We start from the raw sequence: 19,669 nt of genomic DNA, 5'->3' as shown, positions 1-19,669 counted from the left end.
AATCTTAATAGGCCACCAATTGTAAAACACATAATTATACCTCTAAGAGAAAACACTGGCAGTTGCACTGCATCATTGATTATAAGATGCAACTCCATTTCATAGCTATTAAACTGGAAAAAGTGCATCTTAAAATTAGTGAAACAGGGGCGCCTGGGTTGCTCAGTGGGTTAAGCCTCTGCCTTCAGCTCGGGTCGTTATCCCAGGGTCCTGGGCTCATTGAGCCCGCATGGGGCTCTCAGTGGGGAGTCTGCTTCCCCCTCTCTCAATGCCTGCTGCTCCCTCTACTTGTGATCTTTTCTCTGTCAAATAAATAAATGAAAAATCTTAAAAAAAATAATGTCTTAATATTAAAAAAAAAATTAGTGAAACATAGTACAGTTGACCCATCAGCACAGGGATTGGGGTGCTGACTCACACACAGTTGAAAATTCACATACAACTTTTGACTAACCCCGAAACAACTGCTAATCTGCTGTTTTCTGGAAGCTTTACTAATAACATAGTTGATTAACACATATTTTTTACATTATTTATATTATATACTGCATTCTTACAATAAAGTAAGCTAGGGGAAAAAATTAAGAAAGTCAGAAGACAAAATACATTTACGGTACTGTATGTGTATTTATTGAAAAAATAAATGGACCCATGCATTTCAAACCTGTGTTGCTCAGCAGTCAGCTGTATTTTTGTTCGTGTGTAAAGATGTATCTGTGATTTTTGATTACTCTAAACATGTTTACCTTTATTTTGTATCTTTTTCTCCTAGTCCAAGTGAAGCTCTCAATTATCCACAAACTGCCTTTTGTTTAAGATCTGCTTAAGAGTTTTAGCATTATAACAAAAAGAAAAGCCCATTACCAGAACCATTAACTTATGCTTTGCCTAGTTAGTACTCCTGATTAGCTTGGTTCCTGTGCCCTAATACCTTTTCACAAACAGGTATTGTTTTCTCTTTAAAAAAATAAAAATAAAAAAACCCTCCTATTTGAAATATTTATCATTCCTTTTTGTTTCTTTCAAGAAAAGCATCTTCCATTCTTTCCTCTATCCTGACTTCCTATTTTTCTCCTTCTAAGACCAAAAAGATTACAATAGCAAGTAAACTGAGCTGTCTTTAGCTCCTTTTCATACCTATATGTCCACTTATTTTACTTTATAATTAGATTCTTTATCAGTTTAATTTAAGAAATTAAATGCCTTCAAATTCTTTGAACATGTTCTGCTTGTACATTTTTCTTAGAAGAGGGTTCATTGCTCTTATGCACTTCTCACAGGATTCCATGACCCAAAGAAGATGAATAATGGTGATATAGCATCCACTAGAAGGTTCTTCTGAAGTAGACATTCAGAGACTCACAAGGTGCATTATACTTGACATAGAAGAACACAGGGCAGGAGGCACATACGGCCTCAGGACAGCATCTGCTGTCTCTTCAGTTGGAGCAGTAAGAAGTACAGAAGTCTAGTTTAAAAAAACACAAGATTTCCATGGAGAAATCTTCTTGACTGTGATAGCATGTCATGCTTCAAATCAAAAGGATTTGGAGGGTAGCTATCTGCTTTTTTAAAAAATAAAAATGTATTTATATTCCATTCTGATTGAAGAAACTTCCATACATGCTTACATTTAAATCTTTTAACAGATATCTGAATAAGCACCTAATGTACTATGCCACAGCTCAGGAAGTAGATGTGAATAAGACAAACATGATTCAAGGCCTCACTGAGACAGAATTGAGCATTTGTAGTATGATGTGTAGGATGATATGGTATAGTACAAAATGCTGATGGAGTAAAAAAAGATAAGGCTTCTAACCCCAGTACTATCCTTATTCCAACTTTAGAAACATTAGTCATAGCAGAGATTTTGTTTCTTTTAGTATAGTTCATGGTTCTGGATCAGGGAATTATTACTAATACCTTTGAATCTTACACTGACACTTAAGGGACTCTTTGCCACTGAAAGAACACTGTTATAGTTAATGTGTATAAAAATGTTTTACTTAAAACATAGGTATCTGAGGTTGGCTCTCAGACTTTGAAAAGTTTGTCTTTGTTCACTTCTTTTTCAGAGTTGATATACAAAGAGGTTATGGACTTGGAGGAGAGAACCAAGAATGGAGTTATAAGGGGACAGCCCTCTCCTTTAGGTTGGTTACAATATAAGCTTGGTTAAGGTTGTAGTTTACTTCTTCTGTTGTAATCTTCAGTTGCATGAATCCTTCAGTTTTCCCCATTTTTACCACCGTTCTTGTTCAAACTTTAAGAAGTATAGGGAATACAATTTGGGTAGTTAAATTTGAAAGCACTGGTACTTAATACCAAGCACTGGTATATTATACCAATACATCATACTAACATATTGGTAACTGATTTCATAAAATGTACATCTTTTTCTGTAATACTGACATTCCACTGAAGAAAAGAAATTTAAAACCTTTTTCTATTGGCATTGTTCTCTTTAAAGAAGAATTTTTTCACAATTCAGTATACTTACCAGGATTTTAATAGTCTTTACTTTGGATGAACTAAGGTTTCGTTGAAGAATCTGGTACATGTGATACTAAGTTACCATCTTTCTCATTTTGGTGTTTTTGATTTGCTAAATTAAGGCAATAACAGTAAAACTGCCATTAGAAATCATTCCATAGGGTGCCTTGGTGGCTCAGTTGGTAAAGCCACTGCCTTTGGCTCAGATAGTGATCCTGGAATCCCAGGTGGAGTACCCTGCTGTTGGCTCCCGGCTCAGCAGGGAGTCTGCTTCTCCCTCTGACCTTCCCTCTCTGATGCTCTCTCTCTCTCTCATTCTCTCTCTCTCTCAAATAAAATCTTAAAAAAAAAAGTAAGAAAGAAATTGTTCCATATCTAAGAAGAAAACTGGTTTGCAGGAGTTAAATATTCTCTTTTATCATAAGCTGTCTTATTTTAGCACTTAGGAAAGCATAAAGCATTGGGGGAAAGTTAAATGGCAGAAAACTTGTATCTATTAAGTGCATACTACACGACAGGCACTGGTGGTTTATGTACTTTATTTCATTAAAACCTTACCTAAGGCCTCGGGAAGGGATTATTGTGCACATTTTACAGATGAGGAAATTAAAGTTCAGAAAAAGTAAATGAATATAAAATTACCAATATGTAAAAAAGCTACTACTTGAAGCCATGTTTACCAGTAACTTCAGAAGGCATGGTTTTTCCAGCATCTCATATGGTCTTTGGCTGACAGCAGACCCTTGGCTACAGACGTTAGGGCAGCTTTAGAAAGAGATGAAATTTGAATTGAACCTTGAAGGCCAAGTAGTATTTGACAGATAGGTCTTGAATTTGAGTAAAACAATAACATTTTAATCATCCCTCTAAAACTCTTCTTCATTTAAAAAAAAAAAAAAAGGAGATCCTGGGGGTACAGTTTTTAACTATAATTTCAAATGCCCATTCTGCTATACTATAAACATATATTTGCTTAAATAATTTCTGTGGCTTTTTATAACATTTTTTGTTTTATTTATGGGTTTTTTAATTATTTTTTTAAATCCTTGATCAGGAATGAGTTTTCCAAATTATAGTATAGATTCTATTGAAAATATAAGTTGATTTTGACAGCTTTTACCTACAGTATAGTTGTAACAAAAGCTATATTATAAATGCTTTAATAGAAAAATTAATTGGCATTGTATTGATGTATAGTAGTAGCATAAGTAAATTATTCATGTTGGAGATTCAAGTGGGATTTGAAAAGTCCATTATTTGGAGACTTTTATACTTCAGAATCCTATCCCAATGAGTGGTATATCTGAAGTGTTGAATGTTTGAATAAACTTAATTTCATGAGATAGAGCAGTTGTATCTGTTCTTAATTTATTTAAAGAAATTGGTTCTTAAAGGACACTTGATTGTGGTTATAAAATAAGTGGAAAGGACAGGACTATAGGTTTGGACAGGACTATAGGTTTCTAGACATTTTCTGTATTCTCAGTTATAGGGTGCAGAGAAAACTGTTAGTGAATCAACCTGTAATAAAAATATTCAGTTGATTATATGTAAAAACAGAAGAAAGTGTTTGACAAATTAGAATATCAGAGAATCACAATACCATTTCAACTTGATTTTTAAAAATGAGCAGTGCCTGGGTGGCTCAGTGGTTAAACGTCTGCCTTTGGCTCAGGTCAGGATCCCAGGGTCCTGCCTGCGTTGGGCTCCCTGCTCATCAGGAAGCCTGCTTCTCTCTCTCCCACTCCCCCTGCTTCTGATCCCTGTTTTGCTGTCTCTCTCTGTCAAATAAATAAAATCTTTGAAAATCAAATAAATAAATAAAATGAAATATATTGTTTTTCCCACTTTACTGTTTTTATTTTGGTTTGGGTAATATTACAGTGAGTTTGCTTGCCTTTGAGGGTGTAGAGACTTACTTGAGAGGGAAATGACCCAGCTACCTGAAATTAACCATTTTTCCTATTATTGCCATTCAAATATTTGAGAATTTACTTGATGGCTTTAAAGTTCGGGAAAAAAAGAACAAGTACTTTTCTTTTCATAGATATTTGATTTTCAGATTAAAAATTAACTACTTAATACATTTAGAAGTTAGTTTTTGGGGTGCCTAGCTGGCTCACTTTGGTGTAGGGCATGCATCTTTTGATCTCAGGGTTGTAAATTTAAGCCCCACATTGGGGATAGAAATTACTTTAAAAATAATTTTAAAAATAAAATAAATAAAAGTTAATTTTTATCAGATTAAGAAGTTTGCATAAAATGGAATTTGGATTAAAAATAGAGGCATGAAAATGTATATTTGGTGGAACCTTTTTATGATTTGAATATTTCACTACCAGTCTTTGAAGCTAGCCGTTGTATTGTGTACTCTACAGTCAGAACAGGCACATTCTCTAGTGTCCCATGGATGGAATTTGAAGTAGAGGGTCACGCCTGAAGTGTACTCAGTGTGCTTTTTAGTTCATTTTACCTTGTGTTACCTGCTCTGTCCCTAATGTTTCCATTTTCTGTTTCCCAGCCCCCTCCCCAGCATCCTAAAGATTTGCCTATTCCCAAGCCCCTGGCTATTTCCTTGTTGCATTTGAAGACAAACTCTCAGAGGACCTTTTGTATTCTAAAGTATTCTGTTGTTCATCATTAGAATAGTAGTGTAATTTCAAACACTGAAATGCTGGGTTCTGGAGCAGTGGTTTTCAACTGGCTTTGTTTTTAGCATCTTTGAGTGCCTCAAATGCAGCCCCAGAAATTCTGACCTCTTAATTTGGAAACATTGCTTTTATTCCCTAAACATGTTCTTTAGAACTACTGTATAACTTTCATTATTTAATAAATCAAATTTGCACTGACCCTTATTTAGTGATCCCATAGTTCAGAAGTACTTACAAAAAAAAAAAAGGAAAGTACTCACTTAGAACATAAATCGCTTTTAACATACTCCCCCTGCCCCACATTCCCTCCCATTCCTAACCCAGCCCCCTTGAAAGGATTTCTCTATTGGTTATATATTCCTGTTACTTTTTTTTTTTTTTTAAATTCAGGAGATGCGTGTTAGATATACTTTCAGTAAAGGAAACAGTCTTCTCCTACTTTATCTGTTTAATAAATCCATATTTGCTCTTGTCAAGTACGTATTGGAGTAAAAGTAACAAGACTTGAGTTTACCTAAGGCATTTTAGTGATCCTACCAAGTCATGTAACCTCACAGAAAATGGGACAGTTAAACTAAGGGGCTCTTTCTTTTAAAATGATTTTAGCCTTCCTCTTGGCTTTTGCTTCAAAACAAGATGACCAGGGGGCACCTGGTGATTCAGTAGGATTAGTGTCTTGACTTTGACTTCAGCTTGGGTTTTGACCTCAGGGTCCTGGGGTGGAGCCCCAAGTTGGGCTCCCTGCTCAGCAGGGAGTCTATTTGTTCCTCTCCCTCTGGCCCTTCTCCCTCTAATGTTCCCTCTTACTCTCTCTCTCAAATAAATAAAATCTTAAAAAAAAAAAAAAGTACCAGAATACTGTTTGAAGTTTACAGTGAGAAGATAACATAAGTCATTTTTATTAGGGCAGTAGTTTTTAACTTTTTGGGTCATGTATCTCTTTGAGATCTCTCTGACAAAATGCAGTACAGACACTTTTGCATTATTATCAGTATTATTCACGCACAACCTTATGAGCCTTTTCAAAGCCAAGAGAAAAAAAGGTATTGACCACTAGAGGTAGCCAGTACAGTATAGGTAGCTCAGTGTACAACTCTGTCTGCAACTGATTTGCTGTTTTGTTTCTCATAGCACAGGTGCAGCAGTGATCAATGGCTCTCAGCATCCATCGTCATCATCGTCTGTCAATGATGTGTCTTCAATGTCAACAGATCCGACTTTGGCCTCAGATACAGACAGCAGTCTAGAAGCATCAGCTGGACCTCTGGGCTGCTGTAGATGACTACTTGGGCCTTTGGGGGGTGGGGGGATGGGGAGTCATTTAGTCATTGATAGAACTACTTTGAAAACAATTCAGTGGTCTTATTTTTGAGTGATTTTTCAAAAATGTAGAATTCATTTTGTAGTAAAGTAGTTTATTTTTTTTAATTTCAAGTGATGTAATTTAAAACTTAAGTTGTGTTTTAAAACAGCAACAAAACTGTATTGTATTTTTGCTGTAATTAACTGTATAATGTAAACCTAATTATTTTATCATGGTTTAAAATTTTTGCATATTTGCTTTATCTTATGCTGCTGATTTTTTTTTTACTGAATTTGTAAAATTTTGTTTATCAAAACAACTATTATGTGGTGACTTGCCTATATCATGAATTATTTAAGATTTTTATAGTTTTTTTAATTAGAATTTTATTTCAAATGTTTTGTTCATGATGCTATCCTTCAGGGTTATGTGCTTATCAATGAAATAACCCCAGAGGAGTGAGGGAAAATAACCTGTAGCCAGTTGTATTCAGGAATAACTACTGTAAATGATGAACGCGTTAAAAAAACCTCCAATATTTGCTACTTGCCAATCCTAATTTAATTACAACAATTGGTAGGTACCCTACATTGTTTTTCAGCAAAGGCCCCATCATCTAAATGGCAGTATAACTCAGAGCATGTCTTTGAAGATGCTGGGCGTCTGCTACCACCGTCTTATTCCCCAACCCCACACAACAAAAGTAAAGTTAAAAGAATATGGTATTTTCCGCAAATTTGTGGCATGCTCAAAGCTTATGATCACATAAAGTCAAGAGGATACTTCATGAATAATACATTTCAATGCAAATAAACAGATGGTTCACTTCTACTAGCTATGAGCCTGTTTTTGTATACACTGAGTTAATCTACTCAGGCTGTAGGTCCCAGCAGTGGTCTAGAGTCTGGTCTTTCCCTTTCCTGCAGCCTCAGGCCCTCAGACCTTGGACCTTTCTGGTTTCCTATCACAGTGTCAGTCAGTTGAGCACCAGTTCTCAAGGTGTTTTCTGGCCATTTGATTCTACCTGTAGCATAATCATATTTATACTAACTGTTGGGAGGTTCCAAAGCCTACTTCAATTCTGTAGGTGATGTATCAAATGAGCAATATACCTACCGTTCATCTGAAAATAGTAGCACACAGCCATATATAGGATATCATTTTCTAAGGACTGTTTCTTCACATTGAGCAGAGCAGGCATAAGTGGTGGTTATTTAGTCTGAGTCTTTGTTTTTTTATACCTGATTTTCAATAAAACATGCAATGTGGATGTTGAGTAGTGTAAGAATGGCGCTGCTCCTGACAAGTGTATGTTAACTGTTTACATTTTATACCTGCAGAATTCTTTCTCCACAACTGAATTTTTCTTAAGAAAATGTCACTGAAGTTTCATTATCTCTGAAATACAAATTCTCTGTATTGCCCCCAGGCACCTTTTGTTATTTTTGAAACAAGAAGGATTTCATGTAATGAACTGGGAAATGGATACTTAAGTGTCAAGGTTCTAGGCAGAAAGCCCATGGGAATTCATGACCAACAGGAGCCACAACTGGTACATCTCAATATGCAGTGTCTGAAAGTTCTCTTCGCATGTTGTTTGTATATGTAGTGCAAAATTCCTTTTGAGTTAGGTATTTTAGGTTATTGTTAATGTGCAATATTTAGGATTAAAATACATTAGCCTTTTTCTATGCTTTGAAATAACAGGTCTGGTTTTGATGGTTTCAAGTCATGATTTCTAGCTTCTTGAAGTTGTCAGCCTTTTTATCAATCCCTTTTCTACTCATACAACATGGTGCATTAATTTTATTAAGCAAATTAGAATTTTGAGACTATAACACCTCTTGAATTATAGAAACAGAATTGGATTTACGATTTTAGCAGAAATTTGAGCATGAGTGTGTTCTTACTTTGTATTTGGCAGTTAATCAGCTTTATTTTCCCTAGGATAGATTATTTCACTGTTGCACTTTAACAACTGACATGCTTTCAGAAGTTTCCCATGTTTTCTGTTTGATAGTAGTAAGCCATCTCTATTGTTAGAGAACTTGATTAAGAAAGGAAAACCAGGTGTTCTTCTTGTATCATTTGTTGTAAATGCCAGCTCCTCCTTGCCAACCAGCATGTTTCAGTTGATTCAGAGAAAAGGAATTCTTAATGTAGAATTAATTCTTAATGTAAACTAAAATACTTAACAAATTCTATCCTGAAAAGAAAGTCTGTTAAGTGTTGCGTGCCCTAGGTTTTTAAAATGCAGTATCTAAATGCATCTTTCCCTTGTTTCTTAAATCTGTTAAGCTAAAGATGTACTGGTTCTTTTTATTTCACAAGCTTTTTGAACCTTTAAAACATCTTAAACATTTGTGTGTGATTTTTTTTTTTTAGGGAAATTACAAGATTTCTGTCAAGCAGTACTTATGTAAAGCCACCTGGCTTCTCTTATAACTTTGGTTTTTCAACTTTATATATTTAATATACCCATCATCTTACTGTCAGAAAATTATTTTGACTAAGATTTATTATTCAACTTTATATTATTTTATTATTCAGCTTTGTAGGAAAGAGACACTAATTCTTTCTACACAGTTCTTCCTGGTTACTACTCTGTTACTCTCTAATGTATACTGACCATTTGTAAAATGATTGTGTTGTTGGGATTGCTTAATTATAATATACATAAATAGAGCATCTCAACTCTTTTCATACTGTTTGCTGAACAGTTCTCATTTTGTCACACACCCTTGGCTGCTGATCGTTCCTGGTATGCACTCTTCCAGGTTGGTTCAAGGCACAGTGCTTTACACCAGACTTCCTAAGAGAAATGCCAGCCTTTCAAATGAGGGGGCTACCACACAGCCCCCTTCATAGTACAGGGAAGCTTGATGGTATGCAAAGCAACAAACTTTCCTGTAAGCCCTTTCATTATTCTCTTCCATGTTAATCCTGCTGTTTTGTCTAAAAAATGAGGCTGAAGAGGACATCAGTGTCTGATCAGCAGTGGGCAAGTGAAACTGTTTTGGGGTTACAGATAAGACTTGGTTTATACTGTGGGCCAGTATGTGCTATACATATGAAGACATACCTGCTCAGTGTTGCCTAGGCAGAAGCCTGCACAACATTTTGAGGTAAAACATAGTCTATTTTCAAAAATACTGTTGTAGTTTGTGAGTGTTCATTAGTCACACATTAGCTGTAGAGTGAATGCATGAAGCCCCATGACCCCAATAAACTTCTCTTCTCAGTAGAAAAACCAAACACCACTGTTCTGTCATTAGCAGCCCTCTGAAATGTTGCCTCCGTATCCTTTACATGTTAGTGTACATTGTGTTTCTATGATCTCTCTTAGGTTTTTCCTGAATCAGAGGAAACTGATTTTTCCTTAATAGCAAGAAAGATGAAGAGGTAAAGGGCATTGAAGCAGAAATGTATAGTTTGGGGTACGATTAGAAAACTCACAAGGAAAACAAAAGTCCTAATTAATTTCAAACTAACTGCTCTTAGTTAAGTGCTCCTAAGGAGAGTCTTGTAAGAGTAGCAATTTCTGGTCATTTCTAGTTTAGATTCTCTTCGTTCCTGAAACTTCTGAGAAATATTACCTGTGGATTAGTTTTGCACAATGTTCTATTCTCACAATAACTTACAAATTAAACTAGGTTTTTATTGAACTACCTCACACTAATTTTCTATGCTTTCCCAAGTAAGCTATTGCCCTTATTGTAAGCTCTTTACTGAGTGTGAATTATAAATGTGTGTTAAATACTTTATAGCCAATGTCGACACAATACCAATAAGTGTGTAAAATATATACCTTGCATCAGTAAGAGAGACTCACGTAGAAAATCTTTCACTGTATATCTTGGAAAATTGTGTTAGATGTGTTTGTTGGACATTATTACTGTCTGTTTTTATAAGTAGAAACCTGCTCGTGATACCAGTCCATTCTTTACATTTTACAAAAGGAATAAATCTTAGTAAATTTTACGAAGAAATAAATTACTTTTGTAGGCCCGATATTTGGTATATTTTTGAGAAGCTCTTAATCTTTTAGCTGAATGATGAAGTTAAACTGAACTAGCTGTCTACCTGGACTGTGACATCTATTTTCTCATTACAGTTTATCCTGTTCAACGGGTTTTAAAACCTGGAAACTTAAATATGATAATTGACATTTGCTTTTCTCCCTCTAGGATACCATTCCTTCCTCATTCCTGTTCCTTCCCTGTTTTCCATTCCCTCTCCTTCTCCTCTAGACAAAACAAAATGGGGCACTTTGTAGGGAATGCTGAGATAATTATTGTGGTTTTTAATCATTCATGCCCTAGTCATTAAACATGCACCACTGGAATGTAAACATTGTTACCTAGTATGTTAATTGGTTATAATATTTTAAATAAAAAAGAAAAAAGTGGTATGAAAAATATGAAATTAAGAGTTTTTTCATTGAAAACAAAACTAAATTTGTGATAAATTTTCTGGGTAATTTCAAGATTTCCTGTGGACTGGGATTAAGAGGTAGTAGTAGTACTAAGGCTCCTTAGATTTGGATTTATATAGAATGGAAGAGCCTAAAATATCACCCTGGTTTTCTGGTTTGTCTGGTCTTGGTTTTCTTTGTGTTTAAAATCTCCAGAGAAACTTTACCTAAAAGGAATTTTGTTCAGTGCCCTTAACCTACTAGTTCTTGGTAACCGTGTGGGAGAACAGTCATCATGGCCACTTGGTAAAAAGTTTAAAGAGGGTCTATTTCAAAATAAACTGGGATTTCAGCTTTGAGTGTGTGTTCACCTTTGTCAAGTGTATATTTATATTCTCTTTGCTTGTGCTGGCCACACTGCTCTGTGAGTATCAAGATCACTCATTATATACATCTAGGATGTCTCTACAGGACTACACCCCTTTATCTTGCTCCACATGCTCCAGAAAACCATCTTATACATGCTGTCCCCACCCTCACCTGCACTCAGACTCCCCTGCTCTGAGGAAAGGACGGGACCGGAGGTAGGTCTTTACCTGATCACTGCTTCTCCATCAGCTGATGTGGTTGCCAGCCTCGTGCGTGCACTCACTCTGTTTTATCACAGTCATTGGAGAGGCCTCCAGGGAGAGACTGGGTGGCAAAAGCAGACATCGGAATGTTGAGGCAATATCCACCCAGTTGTAATACCCTAGTGATGCTAAATAAGATGGGAGTAGTTTATCCTTTCTAGGCTAGGTACTCCATTTATTTTAGTATTGTACCTTCAAAGGTCCATTGACTTCATGTAAATAGTCGATTTGTACTGATTTTAGGGTTTAAAAATTTTTTTAGCTTTACCCTTAATGCACCAGGATGTCTTTGAACTTTGAAACTAAAACACTTCAGATGTGCTTTGTTAATGTTAGAATTCTAACATTTAATTTTATCAGTTGATGAATGCATAAATGTCTAAGTTCCTCTGTTGGAAGCTGGGTTACAGTAATGAAAGATAGAAAAGTGGATGACAGTTTGGTCAGCCTAATTGAAATAGTGTTGTGTGGAGGAACAAGAACCATGCTGAAGGAACACAGGGAGAGATTTGTCAGAGGAAATGAGGGTTTTACAGAGGAGGCATTTTTTGAGCCTTGGTATAAGGAAGGGTATTCCCAAGTTAAGGGAAAAGCAAGGAGGTTTAAAAGTGGGTTCATGGGCAGGGAATGTGGAATGGCCAGCATGAATGAAGAGAATATATTGAGAGAGAAGTCTGAGAAGTTGGGGATCAGAATTGAAACATTTGGAGAAATTGTCTTCATTTTAAATGCAGTAGGAACTTGTAGTTTGTGAGAATAATGTGACCAGACCTTTGTTTTAGGAGGGACATGTATCATGGGAGCAAGCTGGTTAGACTGGAGGTGTGGTGACTGGGAGGCCAAAGATACTCAGCTGAGGGAACTGAGGTCCTTTTTGCACAATGAGAATAGAAGAGGACTCAGGTTGCCATTAGCTAGGTGAAATGGCAAAGATTAGCATTTGGGGCTGAGCTCTAAGGATTTGGCAGCACACAAATGTGCAGGGAAAGTAACATCCAATAATGTATTTTCCAGTTTGTACGTCATAGTTTGAAGAAACTTGCCACTTAGATGTTTCAGAGTGGGGAGAAAAGGAGTATCTCCCTTATTGCTCTCTCCAGTCTCTTCCATTGTGAGGTCTATGTCATCTTCTTGTAAGGCTCATAAACCATTTCCATTAGTGTTATTTTGTGGACAGAAGGAAAAAGGGAGTTCCTTTCACGTATAACGTATGTAAGGCTTAGGGTTACCTGGATAGGTGGGGGGCATAGATCTGATTGCTAAACATTGAGTGGTGAAGCAGCCGTAAAGAGGACTCTTGTAAAGTTGGCAGGAAATAGAATCATGACATGTGTTGAGAAAAATAGACTGAGGAGCCAGAACAGATAAAAAAGGAGGAGCTAAAAGCACATGTGTCTTGAAGAGACAGGGTTCCAGAGACCTCCCGGAGAGTGTGGGACCTACTGAATCCTGTGAATTCAGGTTAGCCTGAGCCCCAGATGGAGAGTTTGGGCCATCTTGGACAAGTCTCAGTTTTGTTGAGCCTGGTGCTGCTTTGTTTGTCACATGAGGATGGGAGATGGTCTCACAGGGCTACTATAATGATGACTTTGTGTACTTTTATAAAAAATAATTAGTGTAGGGGCACCTGGGTGGCTTAGTGGGTTAAGCCTCTGCCTTCAGCTCAGGTCATGATTCCAGGGTCCTGGGATCAAGCCTCACATTGGGCTCTGCTCAGCAGGGAGCCTGCTTCCCCCTCTGTCTCTGTGTGCCTCTCTGCCTACTTGTGTTCTCTCTCTCTCTGTCAAATAAAATCTTTAAAAAAAATAATTAGTGAAAGCAAGTGCAATTGCTGACTTTAATCTTAGAAAGGAATAGAAATGGTTTAATGTAAAATAAATAGATCTTTTTAAAAAATGGTTTAATGTAGAGAAATGTCGAAGAGCAAAGGAGAACTTTTGTACACTCTGACCTTCAAGTCATTTTTCCATCCCAAGTAGTCCCAGTCTTTGTGTGGTTGGTAAGAATAATTCCTGAGAGAAATGCTTCAAAATCAATAGGGGTTTTTTTTGTTGTTTTTGTTTTTGTTTTTGTTTTTTAGAATTAGAACAGTTAAACATTTTGTTTTGGTTCTGTCTCATGTACCGTTCCTGCTGTTCCTCTGTTCCAGCTGAGCCCCCTCCGTGGCATATACCGTATATCCTCTGTGCACAGGCTTTTGCTTACTCCTGTATTTGCCTATTTTAAATCCTCATTGCTTAAGAATAAGCTCAGATAATTCTCTGATGAATCTTCCCTGCCATGACATTTTCTTTCACATACCCAGTGCATGCTTGTTAACTCATTTATTCATTTGTTCACTCATTCCCCAATTTTTTTCCATAGGATATAAGACAGCAATATATTGTGGGCCTTTTAATGTTCTGTGTGGGCACCCTGTGTGCTTCTCTTCTAGATGCTTCACTCTGGAAGTCCTTGGGTGGAAGAACCTGTCTTGACTCCTAGATAATGCCTGCGAGGTAGGCGTTCAATAAATGTGGGGCTGGGTAAGCCAATGACTAGGACCTATTGTCATCTATGCTATTTCTGTCCTCTGAAATGCAATATTCATGGCCCTCAAAATGTGTCATAAGGAAACTATATACAGCACTCTGAAATTACTGTAGTAGTATGAGCATGGGCTCTAATGCCAGATACTGAAGTAGAATCCTGACTTCACTAGTTGCCTTACCTGTAGCAAGTTCCCTAACCTGTAGCAAGTTCCCTAAACTCTCTGAGGCTCTTGTTTTCTCAGAAGAGGTTAGAGGGAGGTGACTCTCATACAGAATTAGAACGATGAGGGAGGTGGTTTTCTTACAAGTTCCCAAGATGATTCTGATATGCTCCCCCAATCTGTATGTTATCAGCTGCCTTAGAAACCTAAATAAAGGGGCTCCTGGGTTGCTCAGTGGGTTAAGGCCTCTGCCTTCTGCTCAGGTCATGATCCCAGGACCCTGGGATCGAGCCCCGCATCGGGCTCTCTGCTCCTCAGCAGGGAGCCTGCTTCCATGTCTCTGCCTGCCTCTCTGCCTACTTGTGATCTCTGTCTGCCAAATAAAATCTTAAAAAAAAAAAAAAAACAACTAAATAAATATCCAACTTTCCACCAAGAGCAATCACAGATGGGGTGCAGGGCACATCAAGAAAGAGGCATGCCAAGCCCCAAGTGGTTACTATGAAAGAAGGGAACCTCAAAGACATCAGGAGACTGCTAAGGGAAGACAGAGATGTGGAAGTGGAGGAGGGGCAGGTGGTGCAGCCAAAGTAATGATCAGGCACCCTTCCTAAAACCCTTCAAAGACTCAATACCTACTACCAAATCTAGGGGGTTCTGTGTTGACTTAGTAACAAGATTCACTGAGTCCTTACTCTCTACCAGGCACTAAGTGCTTTGTATGAGCTCACAGAGTTTCTACAACTTTATTTGGTAAAAAACTGTTCTCCCCTCTTGTGATCAAATGGAGGCACAGAGATGCTGAGTAACTTGCTCGGGGCTATTCGACCAGCCTGTGGTGAGGCCAGGACCTGAATCTGGGCAGTCTGGCTCCAATCTTCAGTTTGGAACCACTCTCCTCTACAGGGATTACAAAGTGAAGACTGAGAAGTTAAGTGAATAAAGGCTTTTGTGTTCAAGTAAGTTATGGGGCTGCTGCTTTAAAGGTGAGCATGTTCATCATTTTTCAGAACTTCTTAGAAACTTTAGTGTATACTTCTATACACCTGTCTGCAACCATGTTCGTGTCCTTTGTCTTCCTAGTTCTTGTCTCGGAAGCCAATCTTTCCACTTTCTTGCATCTTTTCTCAGACTTCTCTCCTCATTATCACCCTCATTTGTTCATCATCATATTTCCCTCTCTACTGAATCATTTCTAGCAGCAAACATGCTCTAGTAATTCCCATCTTTAAAAGACTCACTCTCACTCCCTTTCACTCTGTTACCCTATTTTTCTGCTCCTGTTTACATCAGGACGAATACAAAGATTAATCTGGACATGGTGTCTTCCCTTCACCCTTCATTCAGTCTTCAGACCATTCCTGTCTAGTTGCTGGCCTGTCACTCTACTACATTTGGCCTGGACCACAGTTCCTGGGCTAGTTTCCCTGCAGCCACTCCCTGTCGCCTCTACCAAATTTCTCCACTACCCACCAGTGGCCAAAAGAATCTTGTTGGAATACAAGCCAATTCACGTCCATTGATTCAAAGCCTTCAAGTGCTTTTCGGTGTCCCTTAAAATAACTCCGCCTTGGGTGACAAGGCCCTACAGAGTCTGCCCTTGTCTGGCTCCTGCCCCTTCTGTCACCCACCGTGTCGACAGTGGTACCAGCACTTGTGCAAACTTCTACAACTCTTTTTCTTCTGCTTGCACCTGTCTAGTTGCATGGCGACCCTGTCTGTTCAGTCTCTGTTCAGATTCACCTCCTCAGAGAGGACTTCCAGGCCAATTTATCTAAAATATGCCACTGGGATCACCTTTTTCAGAGCAGTTATCAAAATCTGAATGTATCTTATGTACTTCTATTAAAAAACACAATTCGACTGAGTAAATTTAGATCTTAATGGCTTTGTTCAATGATTCATAAAAATTGGGCAGTATCCAACCTAAAAGAGAGGATCTCTGAGGAGCTATACAAAATGAAAAACTTTGACAGGCAGAGGGAGCAGGAAATTACACTACACAAAAAAGCAGGTTGGTTATTGTGAGGTTGCTTTCTTGCAGGGGATAGTTGGGGTCTGTCCAGCAGATGACCTACCTAGTACTGACCAGATGATTACTGATGGACTGATTTAAGATTCCATTTCTGGAAAAGCCCAAACCATAAGTCCTGGTTCCATGATGATGTGGCTGAGTGTAAGTGACTCCATTTGGGACCTGTTGTCTTCTTTTAATACTTCTTTATGGCTTATCTTACCCCACTAGAATGTAAGCTCTATGAAAGCCATGACCTAGGTCTTGTTCCTTCTATCCCCACAATAATGAAAAGCCTTTTGGATTTCTATAGTGGATATAAATGCAGTGGGGAAATCCTCTCCTAAAGCATGAAGTCTGAGAGGCTATCCCACCCTCTGTGACCAGATCCTTGCTGCCTCCTCTAGCCCTGCATCCTCCCCTGCTCCTCTCCTTTCTGTCTCTGTCTGTCTGTCTGTCTCTCTTTCTCTCTTTCTCTCTCTCACACTCACCCCTTTTGCTCTGGGTACACACATCAACATACAAAACAGTGGAGGTGTCCCATCAGTCAGGAGTACTCCCTGCCCTCTGCCCTCTGTCTGACTTAGAGGCACTACTTTTGCATCCTGTGCACAGACCTCCTTAAAACATGATAGGGGTGAGGTAAAACTATCAAACCAGCATCTTTTCAGTTTGGATGCATAATTAAGGAGCCAGTCTCTTAATTAAGATTCCCTGGGATGGAAGCCTGACTCCTTCACTGACTTGTGTATGATTGTGGTCCAGGTCCTTAACCTCTCTGTGCTTCCAAAGCACTCAGCTCTAAAGTACAGAAAACAACATCGCTTAATCACATGGGAGACGCTTAGGCCTGCGGGTGCAGCCACAACTCTCTGAGGTTATCCTCATTGTAGACAGGAGGGAACAGAGACCCACAGAGCTTAACTTCCCCAAGGTCTTCAGTGGCACAGAACCAGCCCAAGCCCTTTGCTCTATGCAGAAAGCTTTCTGTAGCTGTATCTCTCTTTTCTCACCAACCACCACACGGTTTGGGCACCTCATAGGTCCACCTGTCACAGGGCTTGGTGGAGCATGGAAGTAGTAGCCATGGGCTTGGTAGGAAGGGTAGCGGTTTCTGGGAAAGGTGGGGGCTCTTGGCGGAGACAAGGGTATAAGAGGCAGCAGCGTTGTCGTATCTACCTAGCTGTGGGCTCATATAAATGAGAAACCGTCCCTTTGTGACAGAACCAGAGGATATTGGGAGAACTCTCCAGAGGGCTGGGGCCCTGCATCAAATGTAGGGGAATCTGTGAAACATGTTGTTATTACTCCATTTACTGCCTGCAGGCCTGGGAACATGGATACATGGACTGCATTCCGAAGCCCTTTTACAGTGTGGCGTGTACAGTGGTCATGACTGGTCCGTTATTCAACAGCCAGGTACAACAAGGAGTCTTTCTCTCTCTCTCTCTCACACACATACATACATACCCTAAAAACTGTACTCTTTTTTTAAAAAAAATGGACATTTTTCAGTCTTAATTAAGCCAATTCCTTTTTTTTAGTATGACACTTATCATTTCCAGTTTTTGCTTTAAAGTCAAACAAATTTTAAAGCACTTTTGAAGTAATCTAAGAGCAGAATCCTAGATTTTTGCCAATTTTCTGCTATTGCATGGTTGATGTATCCCCAATTTAACAATTTTTTAGCAACTTGCCCTTGCTCTTTCTAAAGCATTCCAAAAAATCAAGGGTCTTCCAAACACTAATTTTCTATGTTTTCACATTCATAATTCATCAGTTTACTTAATTTGAAATGTCATTACACTAATAGGTACAACTTGAATCCACAGTTTGGGAATAGGTTGTTGAAATGCACCTCAATTAGGGAAAACCTAAGTGGATTAGAGACAGGGTACTAGGCCAAAGCCCATTGGCTCTGGTACTGAGTGTGCTTTATAGGCAAAAGTCCATATGTTTTACAGATAGAATGGAAAGTGCTGGTTAAATGGAAACTGGAGGACAGAATTTTTACTGAATATTGCTGACTGATTTTCAGAGAAAAATTGCATTTGCAGATCCTAGTTTTGCCAGCAGGTGGCAGATGTGGTTCACGAGCTGGTTTTGGCCAGGCCTTGGCTGGAAGCTGAGCCTTTGTTTGCTACTATGAATGGCTAAGAGAAGACAGACAGCTTTCCTTTTCATCTTGTGAAACACTTTTTTGTCTTTCCTGCTCCTTTAATAGCCTGGTAGCATCTTCTCGCCAAGTTAAAGTTGGCAGAATTCCAGGACTGCAGTAAGAGAACCTAGGACCATAAGAATACACTGGTGTTCCCACCTGTCTTCTCCTAGCCAAAGTTTCTCCTCTGAGCATGGGACCAGTTCCTATCTTGTTGAAGAATCGGCCGCTTCAATTTCTTTTCTCTTTCTCCTTGAATAGAGGGGAGAGCAATATTTTACCTCCTGGGGAAGCTGGTCACCCAGATCATCTGCTATAGATTGCCTGAGAGTAGATCTGGGTGTTGCTCTCCACTGACCCCCTCCCTCACAGTTCCTCAAGAGAACTCTTGACTGCTGATGCTGCTGGGTGGACTTGGCAGGCATCTGGCTTCCTGGTTGGTAAGACCATGGGTGGTCCAGCAGATGGCCCGTGGTCAGCCTGCCTCACCGCTGTGGGAGTTAGCAGCCAGCTTGGGCCTGTGGGCTTGTACCTCATGGTATGAAGCCAGCTCTTCTTGGGAGCACCGAGGCACTGGCATTTAAACCTCAGTGCGGTAGTTTATACCGAACTCCAGTTGGATGGGGGTTGGGCCTGAGAGACTTTTCCAGAGATAGTGATCAGAAATTGGGGCACTTTGGTGCTCGGGATAGCAAGGGGTGGTATGTAAGGACACTGAGCAGGAGCAAGTGAAATGATACTAGTGCTCTCCGCTCAGAGGCCACTTCTTTGTTGCTCCTCAAGTCCCATCCCTAAGAGCTCTGACCCAGGCCTCCACGTGTGTGGTGGTGGCCAGCTTTCTTGAAAGCTTTGCCCTGATGGAGCTTTGAAGTCTGAGGATGAACTGGAGAAGGAAGGTAAAATGGGCATGGAAGGGAGAGGGACTAGCACTAGGTCGAGGGGAGTCTGCAGGGAAATAGGGCATGTAGCCTGAGGCGCACCTGGAAGACCAAGGATGGGCACTTCCCATCACTGTGGCTCTCTTTTCCTTTAAACACAGGCCCTATTCCACCCCCCCCCACACACACACACCCTGGGTGTAGAAGTGTGGTGTAGAGTGCCCATGCTAAGCTCTCACTCATAGGCTCTGGCCCTAGAGATCTGGGGCCAAGCAAAGGCAAGCAGGTTATCGTGAAAGGCTTGAGAGGAATTCTAGGACAAATGCCAACTGCAGAGGCCCTGGTGGCTCAGAGGGGGAAGGAAGGACTGAGGAAAATCGTCTTGCCTTGGGCACAGAGAACATGGAGCAAAACATAGATTTGCATAAATC

The 19,669-nt window shown here is 39.2% G+C and overlaps 1 protein-coding gene across 2 annotated transcripts in view; it reads left to right on the top strand.

The window, feature by feature from the left end:
* MAPK8 (mitogen-activated protein kinase 8) overlaps positions 1-8,139 on the top strand; it is a 100,885-nt gene extending 92,746 nt beyond the window's left edge. The window contains exons 11-12 of one of the 2 annotated variants that reach the window (XM_080822885.1): positions 2,079-2,156; positions 6,279-8,139. In XM_080822885.1, the coding sequence (XP_080679011.1) occupies positions 2,079-2,156; positions 6,279-6,295 (95 nt within the window). In that variant the 3' untranslated portion in view covers positions 6,296-8,139. The remainder of the gene's footprint in view (positions 1-2,078; positions 2,157-6,278) is intronic. The other variant, XM_080822884.1, reaches the window with a different exon arrangement.
* Positions 8,140-19,669: the final 11,530 nt, after the last annotated feature.

The sequence above is a fragment of the Martes martes genome, assembly GCF_963455335.1.
Source record: "Martes martes genome assembly, chromosome: 14".
In the NCBI taxonomy this organism is placed as follows: Eukaryota; Metazoa; Chordata; class Mammalia; order Carnivora; family Mustelidae; genus Martes; species Martes martes.
The sequence above is the reverse complement of the archived record's forward strand: the minus strand, read 5'-3'. Positions and strand labels throughout refer to the sequence as shown.